This window comes from Trichomycterus rosablanca, chromosome 10 (assembly GCF_030014385.1).
Source record: "Trichomycterus rosablanca isolate fTriRos1 chromosome 10, fTriRos1.hap1, whole genome shotgun sequence".
Lineage (NCBI taxonomy): Eukaryota > Metazoa > Chordata > Actinopteri > Siluriformes > Trichomycteridae > Trichomycterus > Trichomycterus rosablanca.
In genome coordinates, this window is record NC_085997.1 from 50,424 (window position 1) to 70,920 (window position 20,497).

At 37.7% G+C, this 20,497-nt stretch overlaps 3 protein-coding genes across 7 annotated transcripts; 2 read left to right on the forward strand and 1 right to left on the reverse strand.

Annotated features, from left to right (window-relative positions):
- On the reverse strand, positions 1-5,708 carry LOC134321082 (cAMP-dependent protein kinase type I-alpha regulatory subunit). Of its 4 annotated transcripts, none has more exons than XM_063002591.1 (11): positions 5,597-5,708; positions 4,513-4,704; positions 3,704-3,871; positions 3,427-3,518; positions 3,286-3,347; positions 3,153-3,199; positions 2,896-3,054; positions 2,729-2,789; positions 1,979-2,100; positions 1,803-1,884; positions 1-1,375 (listed from the first exon to the last, which is right to left on the reverse strand). In XM_063002591.1, the coding sequence occupies exons 2-11, from the start codon at positions 4,675-4,677 to the stop codon at positions 1,203-1,205; spliced, it is 1,131 nt and encodes a 376-aa protein (XP_062858661.1). In that variant the 5' UTR covers positions 4,678-4,704; positions 5,597-5,708; the 3' UTR covers positions 1-1,202. The 4 variants fall into 4 exon arrangements, with proteins under 4 accessions (XP_062858661.1, XP_062858659.1, XP_062858662.1 ...); XM_063002589.1 differs by having other exon boundaries at positions 4,513-4,732; XM_063002592.1 differs by lacking the exon at positions 5,597-5,708 and adding an exon at positions 4,959-5,055.
- Positions 5,709-5,804: 96 nt separating this feature from the next.
- Positions 5,805-13,198, forward strand: zdhhc16b (zinc finger DHHC-type palmitoyltransferase 16b). Its single transcript, XM_063002593.1, has 13 exons — positions 5,805-6,217; positions 7,051-7,159; positions 7,615-7,702; positions 7,976-8,080; positions 8,421-8,668; positions 10,819-11,013; positions 11,113-11,201; positions 11,278-11,306; positions 11,389-11,522; positions 12,064-12,149; positions 12,224-12,347; positions 12,556-12,626; positions 12,716-13,198. Exons 5-13 carry the CDS (start codon positions 8,429-8,431, stop codon positions 12,816-12,818), a joined length of 1,071 nt encoding a protein of 356 aa, XP_062858663.1. The 5' UTR covers positions 5,805-6,217; positions 7,051-7,159; positions 7,615-7,702; positions 7,976-8,080; positions 8,421-8,428; the 3' UTR covers positions 12,819-13,198.
- Positions 13,199-14,112: 914 nt separating this feature from the next.
- On the forward strand, positions 14,113-18,699 carry acbd4 (acyl-CoA binding domain containing 4). Of its 2 annotated transcripts, none has more exons than XM_063002594.1 (10): positions 14,113-14,410; positions 14,974-15,094; positions 15,403-15,487; positions 15,646-15,766; positions 15,856-15,996; positions 16,654-16,736; positions 16,845-17,022; positions 17,403-17,605; positions 17,949-18,002; positions 18,118-18,699. In XM_063002594.1, exons 1-10 carry the CDS (start codon positions 14,311-14,313, stop codon positions 18,232-18,234), a joined length of 1,203 nt encoding a protein of 400 aa, XP_062858664.1. In that variant the 5' UTR covers positions 14,113-14,310; the 3' UTR covers positions 18,235-18,699. The 2 variants fall into 2 exon arrangements, with proteins under 2 accessions (XP_062858664.1, XP_062858666.1); XM_063002596.1 differs by having other exon boundaries at positions 17,955-18,002.
- Positions 18,700-20,497: the final 1,798 nt, after the last annotated feature.

The window sequence follows — 20,497 nt, forward strand, 5'->3', positions numbered from 1 at the left end:
TTTAACTTTTTACAACTTTTTATTGCTTAAACTGTCATTAAGACAAATTATACAAAATGTATTTAATGCAGAGCACACTAAATAGGCAAAAAAATTATAATAATAAAAATAAGGACAAAAATTAAATCTGGTCCACTGTAAAGTACCAACTCATTAAAACAGCCTTAAGATTAAAGTTTATATTGATCAGTAACAGAAGCCTAGCAGACATTCATTCATTCATTTAGACAAAGTAAATGTAAGTCACCATTACAGTCAATTGTAATCTATTTTTAATAAATAAGGAATAATTTCTAGAAGAACAAAGTGGAACGATGAGGACAGAAGGTTCTGCTGCTTTTTAACACTAAAGCTTTTTAAAAGAAAGTGAAATATATAGAATTCTAATCAAACTCATGCATTAAATTCATCTGGATTTAGTTTAATATATATCATAAAAGAGTAAATCTAAAGCAGGTGATTTGTAAAGGTCACATCACAATTTTATGAACTTCTGCAACTGCACTGTGAAGCTCTGCTTGAACAACGGGTTATAAATAAATCAATATTAACTTTAAATATTATAGTTTCAGCTACATCAATAAATATTAAGTCATGAAACACCAGTGGAATGATGAATTTAGATCTGTACGTGGTGTTACACCTCCACCACCGCAGCTTTTATTCTAAACAAAACCTTTTGTGGGTCACGATCATTAAAATAAAGCTCTTCTTAAAAACATTTTCTAAACTCTGTAAACAAATCCAAGTATTAAAAATAATACAATTATAAGAAATTCCTTTCATTCAGATAAAAGAACATAATGCACTGCTAAATGTAAGTGTGATTAGAATTGAAAGTAACAGACTTTGTGTGTGTGTGTGTGTGTGTGTGTGTGTGTGTGTGTTTGGGGGTGAGATTCATGCAGTATTTCATTCAAAACAAATGTTTAAGATTTTAAAATATAATATCAATAAAAAATCAGATCTCACAGCATTACTATTCTATATAAATCTGATGGGTTTACAGTGAGCTCAGTCTGATTGTCGTGTTACTGAGGAAATGATTTCAATTGGAGTTTGATGTGCAGCAGCATGTTTACATTAATCCCATTCCTATCAGTAAAACAACAACATACAGATTACAAAAAACAAATGCAAAAGCAAAATGCCACTCGAGTGTGTGAGTGTGTGTGTGAGAGAGAGAGAGAGAGAGAGAGAGATCAGACAGACAGAGACACAAAGCTGTTGTACTGCTGAATGTTGCGTTTTAAAATATCAGAACAGGGTCCAAGGACTCTCTCAAAACGTGGACGGTCCAGTTTCACACACTTCAGAGGACCGCGAGCAACCACGGTAGCAGCACGAGGCCGATTCATCAACAGAGCTATCTCACCTGGAATACATACACATGCATGTTATACACGCACACACAATACACACATTTTATTCATTATAGTTTGTCTATTCCATATTATTTTTAATAATAATAATCACATAGTAGATCACACTGATAACCAATAACGGTGATCAGACCAGACCATTACATCAATGTGTTCAACACTAGGGAGAATCATCCAATAATAATGCAAATATTTCATGCGATATTTCCTTCACGCTGTGGATATTAAAAAGTCAGTTTATTATTTGCAGTGTGATTGCGCCCCCTGTTGGACAGATCTGTTACCCTTACATGTGCACTGGAGGAATGGATGCCAGTGATGCTGCACTTCCACACGCACAAAGTCAGGCAATAGATCTAATAACCTATCTAACAACAAGCCCCCCAACCCTACCCCGCACAGGCCTGTTCCTACACTCACCAAAATAATCAGAGGGTCCTAAACGGCCCACCTCCACAAATTCCTCGTTCTCAGAGCGCCGCTGCAGTACTGCTGCACAACCCTGCACACATACACACACACACAGATGGATGGTGAGGGTAATAAAAGGGAGGGGGTTGAGAACAGTGTAGATTTAGAAGCAGAACACTTTGAACCTCCAGTATGATGAAAAATTCATCTCCAGGTTCCCCCTGCACCACAATTTTCTGAATGTCTTCAAACTGCACTGGTTCCAAAGCATCGGCCACAGTCAGCCGCTCCCACTTATCCAGCGACTCTGAAAAATCCATAAAAAACACTGTTATATAACGACTGCTGTATAATCATACTACTACCATGGTACAACAATACCACAAACACAGTACAATCAAAGCACAACAATGTAAAATCAAAGTATAATCACGTTACAGTCTTTATCTGTCTTTCTATTTTTGAGGTAAAATACTAAGATGCTAATGCTACCCCCACAGAAATGTAAAATAGTCTGATTTATTAATAAATACATACCATTAAATAATCTGAAAAAAAAGGATTAATTCAGTCAGCACACTGTTGTCAGAAGTAATAAAGCCGTTCGTATTTTCCAATAGTGAGGTGTTATAACAAATGCATGTTAGGCTCATACGCTGCTTTATTTCTACAAAGATACAGAATTTAATCTGAAGACGTGTTTAAAGAGTCGATAAATCAGTGAGAATCTGAGAATAACAGCAGTGATTAATCGATTCAGAAGTCAGTAAAAGTTTGTGAATCTTTTTGAAAGTTATTATTTATATTTTATTTATTGTTATTAATGAATCTGTGATGATGAATCTGAATATTGTCTGGTACGATGCTGAAGTTTTTTTTCATATAAGAAACACGTGTGAGATCTGATCCCTCACTGTAAATCTCACCACACTTACCAAGAATAGAAACTTTACTGAGGAACTCTTCATACATCTTCCTCTTCCTCAGAGTGCTTCCCTAAAATATACAATCACAGTAGTTCAGTCATTTATTAATTAGTAGTGATGTATAAAGTGTTTTGTATTCAGTGTGCCCAGCTATAACGACCATAGCATCGCCATACCATCAATATTCTTCTGTAACTCTCTCTGTCGATGCCCCATAGCTTTACGTTGGTCTTGGCCCGGACCGTGGCTGCTCTGGGTGTACCGTAGATCAGTGCCAATTCCCCAAAACTGCCACCCTCACCGATACTGGTCGCCCACTCATTATTAACATACACCTGCAAAAAAAAAAACACGTTTTTTATCATGTTTTTGTGCCGTGTTTTAAACTTTACTATGAATTATCCACTGATCATATAAACAATGTGGTGCTTACATCCATTTCACCCTGATCAATCACGTAGAAGTTATCTCCTTCATCTCCTGCACAAACACATTTAATCATTCAATACTGCACTTCAACACCACAGCACATCTATAAAATTCATCCAAAAAGAATCAAGTTCAACCTTGCTGAATGACGATCTCTCCGGCGATGTAAGTAACCGGGAACATGGCATCAAATATATCACTGCATGAGAAGACCACGCCCAGATTATTAAATCATCAGATTAAGAACACTTTTAACCTCATTTTATTCCAAACTCTACCTTCGTTCATTATCGTCCAGGTGTGAGAAGAGCACGTTCTTCTCAATAGCTTTGGCAAGAGCAGCCATTGTTTTATAGTCTTTAGGAATCACCTGCAACACCACAAAAAATAACAACAATAAACACCACCCCAATTAAACACTCACTAATATACACCAATACAATCATAAACACTGCCACTTCACAATTACTAGTTCACAATTATGGGAAAAATCACAGTGATTCATCACAATTCCACAACATTTAAGAAAGCGGTGCTGTTTTTAGTGATGCTGACCTTTCTGACATAGGAAGCAGCATCCTCCTCAGTGTACACCTCAGCACTGATAGCTCCTCTCCTCCTGCGCCCCTTCACCACTGGGTTCATAGGTGGAGAAACTTCATCCTCTCTTGAATCTGAACGAGAGCTGGACTTCTGCTGGTTCACCAACTGCTTCGCTTCCTCCTGTTAAAACACACATCAAACTCATTACATGCACACACACACACACTGAGTCAAGCCAATATAAAGGCTTTAGCAACTTTACAATCATGGTGAGCAGAGAAGAATTTCAGAACTCACAAGTCACGACACGGATGAGCTACAACAGCTGATCACCACATCTGGTTCCACTCCTGTCAGACAACAGTGAGCCTGTTCCAGCTGTGGCCTCAGATTCTCGTTCCTGTCTGGCAGGAGTGAAACCCAGTGTGGACTTTTGCTGTTCTGCTTCAAGTTCTGCTCACCCTAACCCTATTTGAGTAACCACTGTTTCATTTGTCCTCTGAACTTTCCAATCCACAAGATGTTTGGGCCTGCAGAAGATCCGCTCACTGATTCTGAATAAACTCTACTGACTGCTGTGGATAAAACTGCAGGACAAACACCAACCAGCTGGTCTGATTACCAACAATCATTAAGTGAGTCAGATCTGAGTTTATTCTAGTGGTCAACATGACTCCATATCCACAGACTGGACATCACGGTGCACCAGATTATGTTTTTTGTGTCTGTACTGATAACTGTACTGATGAACTCATTTAAAAAATGAAATACTTTTTGGCCTTAAGGAAATTAAGGATGAAGACTTAGAACTATCTACAGACCTTCTCTAATCTCTCAAAGTACTCTCGGAGGAAGGCCATGGGTCGGTCAGGTTGAGCCGTACAGAGCTGGACGATGCAGTCCTTCAGGAGCTGCTGGATGTTTTGTTTCTGGACATAAAGTTCACATTCATGTAGACTCCTCTCCTCTTCACTGTTCGATGCCATGATGATCCTCCTCGTCCCAACCTTCACCTGAAGAACAAGTGAATGAAACTGAGGCCTGAAGGGAAAATGTGTTTACATGTAAGTATACATTTATCTTAATACTTTATTTTGTCAATTAAATCAATCTGTATAATTAATTTATAATTAATGCTGTTGCGGCTTGTGGATAAAAGAGCCAAACAATTTTAAGTCGATCAGATCATGTTTTGCTGCAAAGTCAGTGAATAATTTAAGTAAAGAGATTGTTGGATATGATTTATGAAATCTAGGGTTAGAATAACCTTCTCTGTTAGGCTGCAGGAGAATATATTTCACCGAAACGCCCCTCTTTTGTATAAATATGTTTTTGCCCTGATCATTTATTTTATTTGGAAATTGCTGCTTCGTTTCTGTATCCCTAACCCAAACCCAGACCCTAACCCTGACCCAAGTTTTAATTTTGAGTTTTGATTGAGACATTTTGTAGGATTATTACGTTTAAGATAGCTGAACAGTTCCAACAACGTGGATTTACAACATTTATTTATTACAAATTATAAAACTATCCAACTAATTTAACATGTGCCGCTTATATTAATAATAAATATCATCAATACATTAAAAACAGAAATGAATTATAAACTCTGATCCTCTGATCAGCCCGATAGAGTTTCATAAATCTGTATAAGTGTAAACACATAGGACAGGTCGTATTCTAATCCGGTCAATACTGTAGTGTACTGTATGGGTTAGTAAAATCGGTTATGTTGCGCTTTACGTAGTGCACTTACACATGAAGTACAACGCGGTTTGAGACAGAGCCGAAAGCTCATAACAAAGCTTAGCCATTAGCAGTTAGCTACAGATTTAGAGTCCAAATGGACATTTATATTCACATTTTTACACTAAATGTAAACATGTAAAAAAGATAAAATCCTACCGAATCTGTTCAGAATCTGAGGTGAATTTTCCCTCAGAATGATTTTATATTTTCTTTCTATTGCAGCGCCGCTCTGCTGCTCCGCTCAACCGGAAATGCCGCACACCGTACACCCCTGCACTGACGTCAATGCACCGCTCCGCACACGGAAGCTGTAACCACGGCAACGTAAAAGCACAGAGCGCATGCGCAAGGTTTATTCTCAAATACACACACACACACACACCAAAACCAAAGACATGCAGAAGGTGGATTGGCTGTTCTCCATTACCGTTAGGTGTCAGTAAGTGTTAGGTTGGTGCTGTGTGCTGCAGGACCCGAGACTAGAATAAAGCAGGTAGTGAAAGATGAGTGGAGACTCTAATGCGGTTACAGGATGTAAATGAAAGCTCAAATAGAGTAAAAATAGTTTTATTATGATACAGAATCACCGGAAGTTCCGGAGCTGCGCTGAATGAGAGGCTGAATGGAAAATTAAATTGAGACACAGCCCTGTAACTGGAGACTTTTATTTTGTAATACCATATAACGGGTAGTTCCGCCAGTACATGAACTGAATTATAAACACTTTCATTGTGTTTATGTAATAAAATTAAAATTGTTCCTGTAGTTATTTACCAGGTGAGTCATAAAAATCACTTATTTTATCAAAAAAAATTATTAATATGCATTTCCTGCAGGACCTTCAGTTAGCTTTAGCATATGTAATAAATAACAGACATCATAAGACGAAACACGAACATCACTCAGATTCTACTGTTCTAATAATTATAATATATTCATATAATAAATAATATACGGGTAGAATGATTATATACAGGTGAAATGATTTGGACTGTTAAAATCGGCATATGCAGCATACAATTATTAAAAATTAGTCTGTATGACTGCCTTGTGTTTCTGGGTGGTGACGGACCCAATGTGACCCTGACCAGGCTGAAGCAGTTTAGTGAAATGAATAAACAAATGTTGTTTTAGACTGTGGTGAACATAAATGATACAGAATGTACAAATGTATTAAACTGAATGTGCAGATCAGAAGAATCTGTAGAGCCGAGGTTCAATAAATAAAATAGTTCAAAAAATAAATAATTTTGTAGATATTTGAAGTAACTGCAGTAACTAGTTTTACTTTTTATACATAGCAGATTTATCTACTATTATTATATTTATTTTTTTGATAGTTTGTACAATTGGTAAATTTCACAGTCGTATCAGAGCAATAGCTTATTAATAATATTGTTTATCATATTAATGTTAATAATAATCACAACAACAATGATGTCACTGTGCCTTTAGCTCTTTGCTTAGCTTTTGTCACTTGTAATACAATAATAATATTGTAATAATAATAAGATTAATAATAATAAAAGATTAATGGTCATTTTGGGTGCAGGTGTGTGTTGTACCTGTGTGGTACCAAGGGCAGGTAATTAAATTTTAACTTTAATCAGGAGTGAAAGTGGAGAAGGTCTCAGGGTCACGGCTGGGTTACAATTCATCAGTCATCATCATGGAAGTGGAACGGAGAGCGGTTTTGTGTTTCAGAGCTCTTCAGAAGTGGTACGTTCCTACCTGAAAACAAAACCTCACTGTTTAAGGGTGCCAATGTTTATGAAATGAGTTTTTAAGTAACCTTTGTTAAGTATTGGACTTTATTTTGTAGATGGTTGTTGTTTGCTGTATTATTTGTGAAACACTGAATAATTTTGTTTAATCCTCATGTTCACAATTCTACACAAAATAAAATGTTAAAATGTTTAACTCTGCAACCAAAATAAAGTAAAAGACTTGAGTTTACATTTCCACTCTGTACATGGGTTTATTCACACATATAGCATTAGTTTATCTTCTACAATCTTTCAAGATTTACCCTGAAACATCTAAATCTCTCTTTTACATTATTATGATTAATCAGATCACTGGCACTCCCTTAAATCTTCAGTTTTAGTTTTATTAGCTTTAATAAAGCTGCTGTAATCGTTTTGGGTTTTTGGATGATAAAGGTTCTGTTTCAGGTTTTAATGAAGCTCTTGGTGATCACGGCTCCTCAGATGATCCACGTTCTGTCCCACCACGTTCCTCCTGCTGATCGTCGTTAAATCTGTTAAGTATTGATGAGCTTCAGTTTCTTCTTTATTCTGATACGGTTTCAGATCACCTGAACTTACGATGCTGGAGGAAATGAATCGAGTTCTTAGTTACAGAGACACACAGGGCTGAAGATCCTCGCAGAAGCAGAATTGATTAGAACTGAGTAAAATTTGAACCAAGTTTGTTTAGATTTCACCATCTTCTTGTTCTACCAGCTTTAATGCAAACCTACCTACTGACTACTGCTTCATTAAACCTGCTGCATCTGTTTCTCACCAACATCAGGACCAACACTGGGGTGAAAAAGTTTCACACCCACAGCTGAAGATGGGAGACGTTCTGTTTGCTTCAGATAATTCAGAAGTTTTACTGGAAACAGCAAAATAAAAGGTAAGAAAATTTTTATTGTATTTTCATCTTCTTTTTCTTGCTAAAAGCAAATAAACGCATAAAATCAAATTTACAATGTGATTTATTTTCTAGCTTTGTGTTTTGGACATTCAGCTCCACTTTTTTAAAATCCTGCTGGAGCTGAAAGATCTCCTATAGATCAACATCATGTTAAAAAACAGCAATAAATAAATCAGATTTTATTTATTAAAACATTTCACATTAACCAGCAGGTGAAGCTGTTTGTAATAGTTTTTATTTGATCATGACCCCTCACACTGGTGCTTCTCATCTCTAACACTGTGTCCTGGTGTTTCCCGCTGTGTGTGTGTTGGTGTAGGCAGTGCGATGAGTACCTTGAGGTGCTATTTCTCGAGACTCGTGCGTCTCTCTGTGCGCTGGTGCCCACTGAACCCCCAGCAGAGACAAAGCAGGCGGTATTCCACATTTCGAGACCTCTGGAATTATGGGAAAGTCATCCTGAACTCCCTTTACTACAATGTTCTCACCAACTGGGACACGGTGCTGGACTCTGTATTTGAACCGGTGTACTGGCTGGTGGATAACCTGACCCGCTGGTTTGGGGTGGTGAGTGTACAAGATCAGTTTTATACAGGACACGACGCCAGGACGTTTAAAATCTGTAAATAAAATATAAAACACATGCAGATCAGATCTGTACCATAAAAACCAGCTGAACTTCTACAGAGAATTAACTGCTCAAACTTTATAAATGATTTAATTACAGTGTTAAATGTTGAGCTAACATAAGAACTGACTCGGTTATTATGTGCAGTTTTATTTAACTGTTTACAAACTACAAAAACACATTTTGTTGATTTTCTTGGTAAAACAAAGTAAAAGTCCTCTACAGCCAATCAGAACCAAGAATTTCATTTGTTATTCCCGCTTTTAAATCAGAGAAGTGCTGCTCAAACAATCAGGTACAGTGTATCACGAAAGTGAGTACACCCCTCACATTTCTGCAAATATTTCATTATATCTTTTCATGGGACAACACTATAGACATGAAACTTGGATATAACTTAGAGTAGTCAGTGTACAACTTGTATAGCAGTGTAGATTTACTGTCTTCTGAAAATAACTCAACACACAGCCATTAATGTCTAAATAGCTGGCAACATAAGTGAGTACACCCCACAGTGAACATGTCCAAATTGTGCCCAAATGTGTCGTTGTCCCTCCCTGGTGTCATGTGTCAAGGTCCCAGGTGTAAATGGGGAGCAGGGCTGTTAAATTTGGTGTTTTGGGTACAATTCTCTCATACTGGCCACTGGATATTCAACATGGCACCTCATGGCAAAGAACTCTCTGAGGATGTGAGAAATAGAATTGTTGCTCTCCACAAAGATGGCCTGGGCTATAAGAAGATTGCTAACACCCTGAAACTGAGCTACAGCATGGTGGCCAAGGTCATACAGCGGTTTTCCAGGACAGGTTCCACTCGGAACAGGCTTCGCCAGGGTCGACCAAAGAAGTTGAGTCCACGTGTTCGGCGACATATCTAGAGGTTGGCTTTAAAAAATAGACACATGAGTGCTGCCAGCATTGCTGCAGAGGTTGAAGACGTGGGAGGTCAGCCTGTCAGTGCTCAGACCATACACCGCACACTGCATCAACTCGGTCTGCATGGTCGTCATCCCAGAAGGAAGCTGACGCACAAGAAAGCCCGCAAACAGTTTGCTGAAGACAAGCAGTCCAAGAACATGGATTACTGGAATGCCCTGTGGTCTGACGAGACCAAGATAAACTTGTTTGGCTCAGATGGTGTCCAGCATGTGTGGCGGCGCCCTGGTGAGAAGTACCAAGACAACTGTATCTTGCCTACAGTCAAGCATGGTGGTGGTAGCATCATGGTCTTGGGCTGCATGAGTGTTGCTGGCACTGGGGAGCTGCAGTTCATTGAGGGAAACATGAATTCCAACATGTACTGTGACATTCTGAAACAGAGCATGATCCCCTCCCTTCGAAAACTGGGCCTCATGGCAGTTTTCCAACAGGATAACGACCCCAAACACAACCTCCAAGATGACAACTGCCTTGCTGAGGAAGCTGAAGGTAAAGGTGATGGACTAAACCCAATTGAGCACCTGTGGTGCATCCTCAAGTGGAAGGTGGAGGAGTTTAAGGTGTCTAACATCCACCAGCTCCGTGATGTCATCATGGAGGAGTGGAAGAGGATTCCAGTAGCAACCTGTGCAGCTCTGGTGAATTCCATGCCCAGGAGGGTTAAGGCAGTGATAATAATGGTGGTCACACAAAATATTGACACTTTAGGCACAATTTGGACATGTTCACTGTGGGGTGTACTCACTTATGTTGCCAGCCATTTAGACATTAATGGCTGTGTGTTGAGTTATTTTCAGAAGACAGTAAATCTACACTGCTATACAAGTTGTACACTGACTACTCTAAATTATATCCAAGTTTCATGTCTATAGTGTCGTCCCATGAAAAGATATAATAAAATATTTGCAGAAATGTGAGGGGTGTACTCACTTTTGTGATACACTGTACATGTGATTTCTGGATCTGATCAATTTATCAACAAATTGAATATAAATATTGAAGGACTAAAACTGGACGAATCTTTTTATTTTTGCTCTGAAGGTTTTTTTTTTCTCACCAAGAATCGAAAGACAATAAATTTGAAAATATTACAAAAATCATTAAATCTAATCTATTCATCAGTCATTCAGAATATTTTTGGTTTGTAGGTGTTCGTGAGTTTGGTGGTGGTTCTGACGGGTTCGGTGGTGCTGATCGTTTATCTCTGTGTGCTGCCCCTGATCGTGAGAACCTACCCTACTCACTGGATCCTCTGGCACCTCTGTTATGGACACTGGAATCTTCTGATGGTGGTTTTTCACTATTACAAAGCCTTCAGCACCTCACCAGGGTTTCCACCACAGGTACTGATCCTAAATTCACTCATTCATTTATTCTTCACCAGCACAAGAACATGAATTCTAACAGCACGGAGCTCTGATGATCATGTCTGATTATTGTAGGAACAGAGTTCGATCTCTACAGTTACAGTCTGTAAGAAGTGCATCGTTCCCAAACCAGCCAGGACTCACCACTGCAGCATCTGTAACAGGTACCAGCAGAATAAACTCATCATCACAACATAAAAAACTTTATTTCTAACAGTTTTATTCTCTTCTGTTCTGCAGATGTGTTCTGAAGATGGACCATCACTGTCGTATCCATTTTTATTTTTAATTGTAGAGTTGTAAAATGTTACTGGTGTTTCTGTTTATTTTCTTTAACTGCGTCTCCTGCAGCCTGGTTAAATAACTGTGTTGGACATTTTAATCATCGTTATTTCTTCTCCTTCTGCCTCTACATGACCATGGGCTGCATCTACTGCAGCATCAGCTCCAAGGAAATGTTCTTCCAGGCTTACAACGCCATCGAGGTGAGAAACCACAAAGCTTCTGATCAGCACCTGAGCATTCATTCGTGAAAGTGTTTAAACAGAAAAAAGTACATAAACTACACATCAATTCACTTCATTTTATTACAAATAAAAACATTCAGATCAGTTATTATTGTTTATGGTTCCAATTAGTTCTACTTAATTATCTTTAATTATAATAACAACAAATTATATATACAACAAATTATTCTGATATCTCTGGAATTTTATTTTCCATGCAGTTCATTCTCTTTTATAGTTTAAGATTTATGTCACAAAGTGATTGGTTGTTCAGATTGTTTATTTACACCCAAAAATAAAATGATAATCCTGATAACATCATTATTAGAGATAACATTATATTATTATTATAATGAACCGTGCTGTACGGTAGATCAGACAGTGAGACTGAGGTGTGATTGGATGTTATGTGTCTGTAGATGCTCTGGTCTGTTTTTGGCTCTTAGAAAGTGAGAAGATTTTTACTGTGAATAAACTTTTGCTCTCGTTTTGTGTTTTGTTTGTTCTGCTTGTTAATCAGAGTTATTATCAGACTCCTCCGCCTGATTTCACTTTTGAGGAGAGACTTTTTCATAAGAGCCTCCTGTACTTGTGGGTTCTGACCAGGTATAAAAGTTTTATATAAAAATCTTCTCTGATGATAAAAGACTTGTTAAAGTTAGAATGTGTTTTTATGGTAGTTCGGTGGCGTTGGCATTAGCAGTTCTGACCACATGGCACGCCATGCTGATCACCAGAGGAGAAACCAGTGTGGAGAGACACATCAACCGCAGAGAGAGAAAACGCCTCAAACTCATCGGCAAGGTCTGATCCCATCTGATTAACACTGATTTATAAATACAAACTGTAAATAATATCTGATTTAGTATTTTTATTCATTCTAATCATAATTAAATCATTTAAATTAAACATTTGTCACTTTATTTACAGCATCAAAAACAAATCATTTTTATGAAAGTGCTGTGATGAATGATTAGTAATGATTTGATTTGTGTTGATTTCATATTTACAGGTCTTCAGGAATCCGTATCATCACGGAAGAATTAATAACTGGAAAATCCTGTTTGGTGTAGAAAAGTCCAGGTATGAGTTTTACTTCCTCCTCTTTTAAAATGTTTACCTTTTTACTGATTAAATGCACCAGCTCAGTTTTTTTTCCTGTTTTTTGACAGTCACTGGGTGACGCGGGTCCTGTTACCCTCTGGGCATCTTCCTCATGGTGATGGATTAATGTGGCAGTGCCCTCCATACAGGAACAAAGCTATGGCAATCTAAACATAAAGAGAAACTCAGAGTTCAAACCAGCAGAGATGCAGATTAAAGAGGGAAACCAGTTCTGCACCACAGTATGAACCGTCCACACTGCTCATTTTTATCAGGTTTATTATTTACAGCTGCAGTGTTTTGGGTGGTGCAGTGATGTTTATTTGGGCACTACATTCAGTGCCAATCAGTCCCTGTAAAAGACTTTTTAAATATTGTGAGCTGAAGGGATGTTCTTGCCTCTAATCGTGGATATTTTTATGTGTTTTGTAAATCTTGATAGATGTACAGGTGTTAGAATAATTAGAATTGTGTAGAAATTACAGAACTTTGACTGAATTAAATGGAATAATGAATCAGCAGTTGGCATTTATGTTGTTTCAGAGTAAAATAGCTGATCTTCACTTTTTATAATAAATAAATTAACATTTCATTATTTGCAACATTTCTGTTTGGTCACAGCAGTTTGGGTTCTGATGAAGGTAGATCTGGTACCAATCAATCATGTTATTTTGTACAGTTAATAATGGATTTTATTATTTGTTGTTCTGATTGTACTAGAGACATTTCTTTAGGAAGAATTCTTGTCAGATGAGAGAAAACAGTGGTGGTGGTGCAGTTACCACACCTACCACACCTTACCATACTCATAGGCATCTTTTGGAGTCTAAAGGGCGCCTTATCAGAAGCCTTTTGAGGATAGACTCCAGTGGCCAAGGATCTGTTAGTACATTGACATCTGACCCCATGCACATTAATGAAACTTTTCAACAGAGAAGCTTTAATCTATCTGTGCATAGTTATAGTTTGTGTTCGAGCCCTGGATGCATAAGCGTTTGGCTGCCCTTCTCTGGATGCGTCTGCCTGGACGGTAAGATGTTTGTCAGGATGAAAAATCCTACATCAGCACTGCGGTGTCAGTCCGTGTTCCTGCACTGTAGGTGTGTGATGCGTCCCCCGGAATGACCTGAGCACTGTATCGTATCACCACTAGGGGGAGCCGGAGCGCAGCTCCAAATCTCACTTCATCATTCTGCTGCTGCTCTGTGGCCGCTGCAGTGATCATGTCGTGAGCCATTGTGTGATCACTTCCATGTACCTGAAGATCTCACAGTTGTTGGAAAAGCTCACTGGCGGAAATAATATATTATAAAGAAATAATTTATTATAGAATAAATGTTGTACCTCAGATGTAGTTAGTCGCCACAGCATTCAGCACGCATGCGCACTATGTCGAATCTATTGGTCCTGTGCTCAATGCATTGTGCCTGGATCAGTGAGGTGTTTGTTTTTCGATCCGCGTTTATAAGAACTTTTAACCATAAAAATCAAATAGAATCGATTAAATCTTTATTATTTTACATTTTAAAGTTACTTTATTACCAAACACACAATATTTATGACTATTCGTGTTTTTAAACAGCGAACATGTTTCTGTATGAATGTAGATGAGCACTCAGGTAGTTTGACGGTGATTTGAGTTCCTGACGCCCCGGTTGTGTTGATGGAGACTCCGGTGCTTCATCCGAACCCGCCCGGACCTGGAGAGTGTCACAAACGCTTCCAGGCGGCGGTGGATGTGATCCAGAACCTGCCCAAAAATGGTACAGTATCACTGAAATCCACCAAACACGGAAGATCCAGTGGTAGTTTGTGACCAGGTTAAACCCGGTGATCTTTAATCCTGGAGCTTCTAACACAGTTTAACAGATAAACACTAAAGTTTTCATTTAGATTAATAACCAGATCTGAGTGACTAAGCTAAGCTTAGTAATCAATATTACATCGATTCACATGATCAGATTGGATCAAAATATGTCAGATTCAATCCAGTACAGATTCATTTTATGTTTATACTTTTTTCCTTAAGACATTATGTACAAAAATACTAGAAACCTTAATTTCCCTTGTGATTAATAAGGTATCTATCTATCTATCTATCTATCTATCTGTCTGTCTATCTATCTATCTATCTGTCTGTCTATCTATCTGTCTGTCTGTCTGTCTCTATCTATCTGTCTATCTATCTATCTTATTAAATCTTCCATCTTATTAAAGTGTCACTATCAGTATTTATTTTAAAACATCATCATGCATGTTATAGTCAGTTTAATAATCTGTTGATTGACAAACTGCCTGACAAAATGTACATGTTTTTGTTTATCAGGTTCCTACAGACCTTCATATGAAGTGATGCTGCGATTCTATAGCTTGTATAAGCAGGCCATGTTTGGCCCCTGCAGAGCATCGCGTCCAGGATTTTGGGATCCTGTGGGCCGGTATAAGTGGTGAGGGTTAGAATGTTCTTTTTCTGTCTAGGGTTATAATCAGAGACCAAAGAAGATTTAGAAATGTAGTTTAACAATTTTATTCTTACATAATAAAATACCTACAGATGTAGATCAGCCAGCACAGGATTAAGTGTTAAAAGTTTGCTTTTATAGTTCTACTGATGTGGCTTAAATAATCTTATAAAGACAGAGATTTAAACTTGTCTTAAAAGAAAGAAATATGACTTTAGGAGCCCTTCAGCTTTTTATGGGTCTTCTTAATGTAACATAATTCAGTCATGAAGTGTGGAATGTTGTCGTTTCAGGGATGCTTGGAATCAGCTTGGAGACATGAGTTGTGAAAGTGCCATGACTGCATATGTAGATGAGATGAAGAAAGTGGCACAAGAGGTTAGAAATAGTCATAAACAATATTAAACAAACTTTTCTTACTGTGTAAAAAAGAAGGTTAACAGCTCATAATAATTTTCAATAAATGTGTTTATACCTTTTGTAATTGATTCATTTTGTTAAATTTGATGAACTGTTAAACTTGTTTTGCTTCTAAGGTTATAGACAAAATGCCAATGAATGAGAAGACAGCCTCCTTTTACCACTATTTTGAGCCTCTCTACCAGGTCATTCATGATATGCCCAGACCACCAGAGGATCTGCTGAGTCTGAGACCAGGTGAGGGTTTCACTGGGACCTTGAGCTGCTACATTTTTACTGGAATAAAAAGTTTTGAACATTTAGAACATTATTCCTGTTTCTATCAGATATAAATGCCAATGAATCAAATGCAAGTTTGGCTGTGGAGGTGAACGGTCCCACTCGAGAGGAAATGGTACAAGAGCTAGAAGAACAAAAGCTAAATCCTGAACCTGTCCTGAATACTGAGCATCAGAGTGAGAGAACAGGTATTCCAATTCCACTCACTAATTATGTTTTACTCAGATTTGTATTTAAAAGCATTTTTTATATCTGTGTGAAACTGGAGGGTCTGAAGCCTGGTTTAGAGTAGCTTCATGTTTCTTACTTTTCCATCAGGGTGGATGAAGCATCATGTCGTCAGACCTGCATGAGCTGTAATACTGCACACAAGTAGAGTTTAAAATGTATTAGGAATATTAAAGTCTGCTCCTCGCTTAGAGATAACGGTTGCTGTTAGCAACTGCTACACTTAATGAATTTTAAGTGTTCATCTATGTATTGATAGCACATTTAAGACTTTCACATTGATATTCAAAGCTTAGAGATATTTTAATAAGTTTGGTTCATCGCAGCGCCTCCCAGCACAGTGGACTGATGCACATACAGCTCACGAATATCTGCACCCCTGGACAACATGGTGGAAAATGAGATTATCCTTTTAACCTTTCATTTCAAATAGCAACAAAAAGCTACCTGTTATTTTATCACCTGTTATTCTGTGCAGGTAAACAGCGTTCATCACGTGTAGAAGCAATGTAATTCTGAAGGCTCCTTTAATCTGTCACTTCTTGCGTCAAATAAACTCCAAACAAACATGTTTTCCTCAGCATGAAAGTAAACCTGCTAATTGTGTGTAATTTTAGCTCTGTCTGACGGTCTCGTGTTGACCAGCGACTCTGAGAGTGAAATCTTCTGTGACTCAGTGGAACAGTTGGACCATATTAAGGTATTTCCTTCAATATTTGACTTCTAGCACCTCAGGTAACCCTCACTCATGCTACTGCTAAACCTGCTCCGCTCAACATGCTTTCACTTTACTCCTCCTTAAATACAGCCAGTCCCTGAAACGTACGGTGACCCGGACTGGCACCATGAACACACACCTGCCATCCAGGTGAACCAGCTGGGAGCTGGGCAGGGTGGAGAGGGGGGCGAGGACAGACGTGGCCTTCCACTGAGAAGGAGGGAACAATCAAGAGAGGAAATGAGGCGTGGATGGAGAGAACCTGCCCGTAAGTGCCCTGCAAATATGCCATCAAAGTTTTGGTGCAAAAAATGTTTTGAAAGATTTTTACCCCCCTTCTCGATTAGTTCATATCTTTAAAGAACATTTTATATTGAGAGCTGTCCTTTATTTACTTAAATCAATCAATTAACAAATGTAACTTATAATTAGATTCAAAAAGACAAGACACATGCAGGCGTGATTACTGTTAGTCCCATTAAATCTACTAATCCTGCAGTCTAACACTTGCAATTGTAGCTGCTAAAGGTTATTAGTATGGCAATAAAATTTTTCACGTTACAGATATGTCTAAAATAACTTTATTTTTTATTTAAATACATGTTATGATTCTTTAATAACAGTTTGTGTGTGTGTGTTTGTGTGCAGATGATCTTTCTCACAGCAGTGGGAGACCAGCAGGACGACAGATTTCAGGTGCAGGGGGGGGAGGTGATTCTGATGGAGGGGGTGAAAGGTTCCAGGACCCAAAGCTTCAGCAGCAGATCATGCTGGCGCTCCTGAGGCTCAGAGACGACATGCAGAGCGTCATCGAGCGACTCGAGGTGGTGGAGGGTTTGGCTGCAGCTAATGTAAGCAAGTGCAGATAACAACCAAAACATTGTGACCTGGGCTTTGAGTATCAGTATGAAATTGGCACACAATATTACATAGTTTTATACAGCAAATTTCAAACACAAACGTTATTAAAATAGTGACCCTCTATGTGATCTTTTCAGCTAGAACAGCCGTTTCTCACCCGTTTTTAAAGTGTGTCTGTGTATGGGAATTTGTGCTCATTCAGTCAGATGATGACAGCATTTGTATCCCAGAGTTGTTAAGTGGGGCTCTGTGCAGGACTCAAATTTTCATGTCAGCTTTCATTTTTATCTTTTTTTTAACCACTGACCAAATCTTTTTGAATGTTTATTTAAGGCTCAGGATTCACAGTGGAGAACTCGCAGACAGTTTACAGTTCTGCAGACTGAGGTAGGAGCCATGCTAGGTGTTCATGCAACATGTCCACACCCAAAAAAACTTTACAAATTCATATTTTAAATATAAATGACATAAGATGCTTTAGCAATTTCACTTCTGTCCACAGGTAGAGACGTGGTGGCCATTTGAAGTGTCTGGCCGAACTCTGCTGCTGCTTCTGATCTGGCCCTTCATCGCTCAGGGAATGGTGTTCTTGCTTCGACAGTGGAAAAAAAAAACTTAGATCTTAATATAAATCTTCCTTGTGTAAGAAAATGAAGTTCTGTATTATCAACGTTGGGACACATTGATCCATTTTTTCCTCGTTTTTAATACAGAGCTAGCATTTAGTATTGACCATGAGAACACTAGTGTCTGACTGGTGCATTCCTGATAAATATCCTATTTAATGTGAACCGCAGGTAGAAAGGGTACGTGCTTAAGAACAAGGTTTAGATACGCGTAAAAATATTTTATTTAAAACGTACATGTATACAACAAAGTTGGGACCGTAGGAAAAATGTACACTAATGAGCCAAAACATTGGAACCAGCCACCTAATATACTGTCAAAACAGCTCTAACCCACCGAGACGGGGCCCCTATCTCCACTAACGCTATACTAAAGTATATTGCAGGCATCAAATTAGGAATTAGCATATATTTACAAAAATGATCGAATAAATCATAAATCATTTATTTGTATTTTACCTTTTGTCCCAACTTGTTTTTCTCAAGAGACCAAGTAAATGAAGAATTATTGGATCACTCAGACACTTCCTGCTTTCTGATAGATTTATAAATACATTTGCACGTATTACCTGTCTGTAATTCTCAGGTGTATTGCACACTTTTACTTGCAGATGTGCTGCTATGACTAATTTAATTTAAAGAAAAAAATCTCTTTGCATTTAGGGAATAATAAGGGAATAATAATCATTGGATATATGCTGTAATATCTGAAGGAAATGTATTTGATGTGTTGTAATAGTTTTATGTTTTATGTTCTAAATAGTTTTATTATATTTCCAAGAAAATATGGCATTAATGTTGAGCATAATATTTTAAAAGAACTTAAAAAGAACTTTTTTTCATCAACTCCTTTATTCTGGTCAGGGTCGTGGCAGGTCCGGTTTCACCAGGAAACACTGGGCTCTAGTTGGGAATACCCTGGACAGGGCACCAATCTATTACAGGCTTTTGGCCAACAGCCAATCATGTCTGTAAAGATGCTTCAGATTTTAACTCTAATTTATAGTTTATCAAAAAGCCTTAAATTCCACATTGCCTTTATCTGAACGTTGGCATTTAAATCACCAATCTAAATGTATTCATCTGCATTAAGAACATGTATGAGACTAACAAATAAAATAAAAGTTTCATGCTTCACACTATATGTAAAGGTTCACCTACAGTGTTGTTGTGGACATGCATTTTATAGTCTCTTTTTTGACTGAAAATATACATACAGGAACTTTCTTAAATGTCATTAAACACTTAGGCTGACTTGTACTTATTTACTAACATTTTGTTCCATTCTTTTCCATTTAAAAAAAAAAAAAAAAAAAGCAGCACTTTGGTTTTAACAGGTTTTAGCAGAGTTGTGTTCTTTGACTGTTGTTTTCCTAAACTTGAGAAATGAAATGTTCACTATGGAAGCACTTCTGTAAGTCGCTCTGGATAAGAGCGTCTGCTAAATGCTGAAAATGTAAATGTAAATGTAAATTTAACTTGGTAGCATGGCTAATCAGACCCCTGAATGTTTGTTTCTTGCATGGAAGCCTCTAAGCTCCTGGAGATGTGAAGGTAACATGACTGGACAGTGACTTTCGAGTTGTAGTAGCTTCTAAATGAGAGCAGTCCTGTTTTTATTGATTCATAGATTGATTTAGGTATTGGGACGACTATTCATACTAGCCATATGTATATGGCCACAGAAATCACCAGCTCTGGAAAATTGTCACTACTAGCAATAATGTTTAGAGGCCGTGTCCAAAGTTAAATGACATTACAGAAATTTAATGTAAATGTGATCTCACAGTGAATAAAACGTTATTTTCGTTATTGAATTTGTCCTCGACTGTAAGTACCAGGTAAATAAAATGCACATGATAATGTAAAGTCACAGTATTCCATACATTTTACGAGCTTTTAATTGCTGGTGAATGTGTGTGAATGTATGGCTTTACTAGCATTGCAAGCCTTTGCTTATAATAATTATTATTGTTATTATTAGTGAAAACAGAAACATATTCACCAGCTAAATTAAAAATGAAGAGAAATATGGTTGGTGCGCTGCATGTAACACTGTTAGTGTTGACATTTGATATTGATAATTGAAGATTTATATTTACATTAACGGTACATATTTCTGTTTATAGACTATATTTAAAATAAATGAGCTAAATGGTAAATATTCTCGGTTGAGTGGTGAGGAACTGAAGAGACTTTCCACTGGTATTAATGTGTTTTACTATACACGTAATTTAAATAAAATTCAGTATTTGA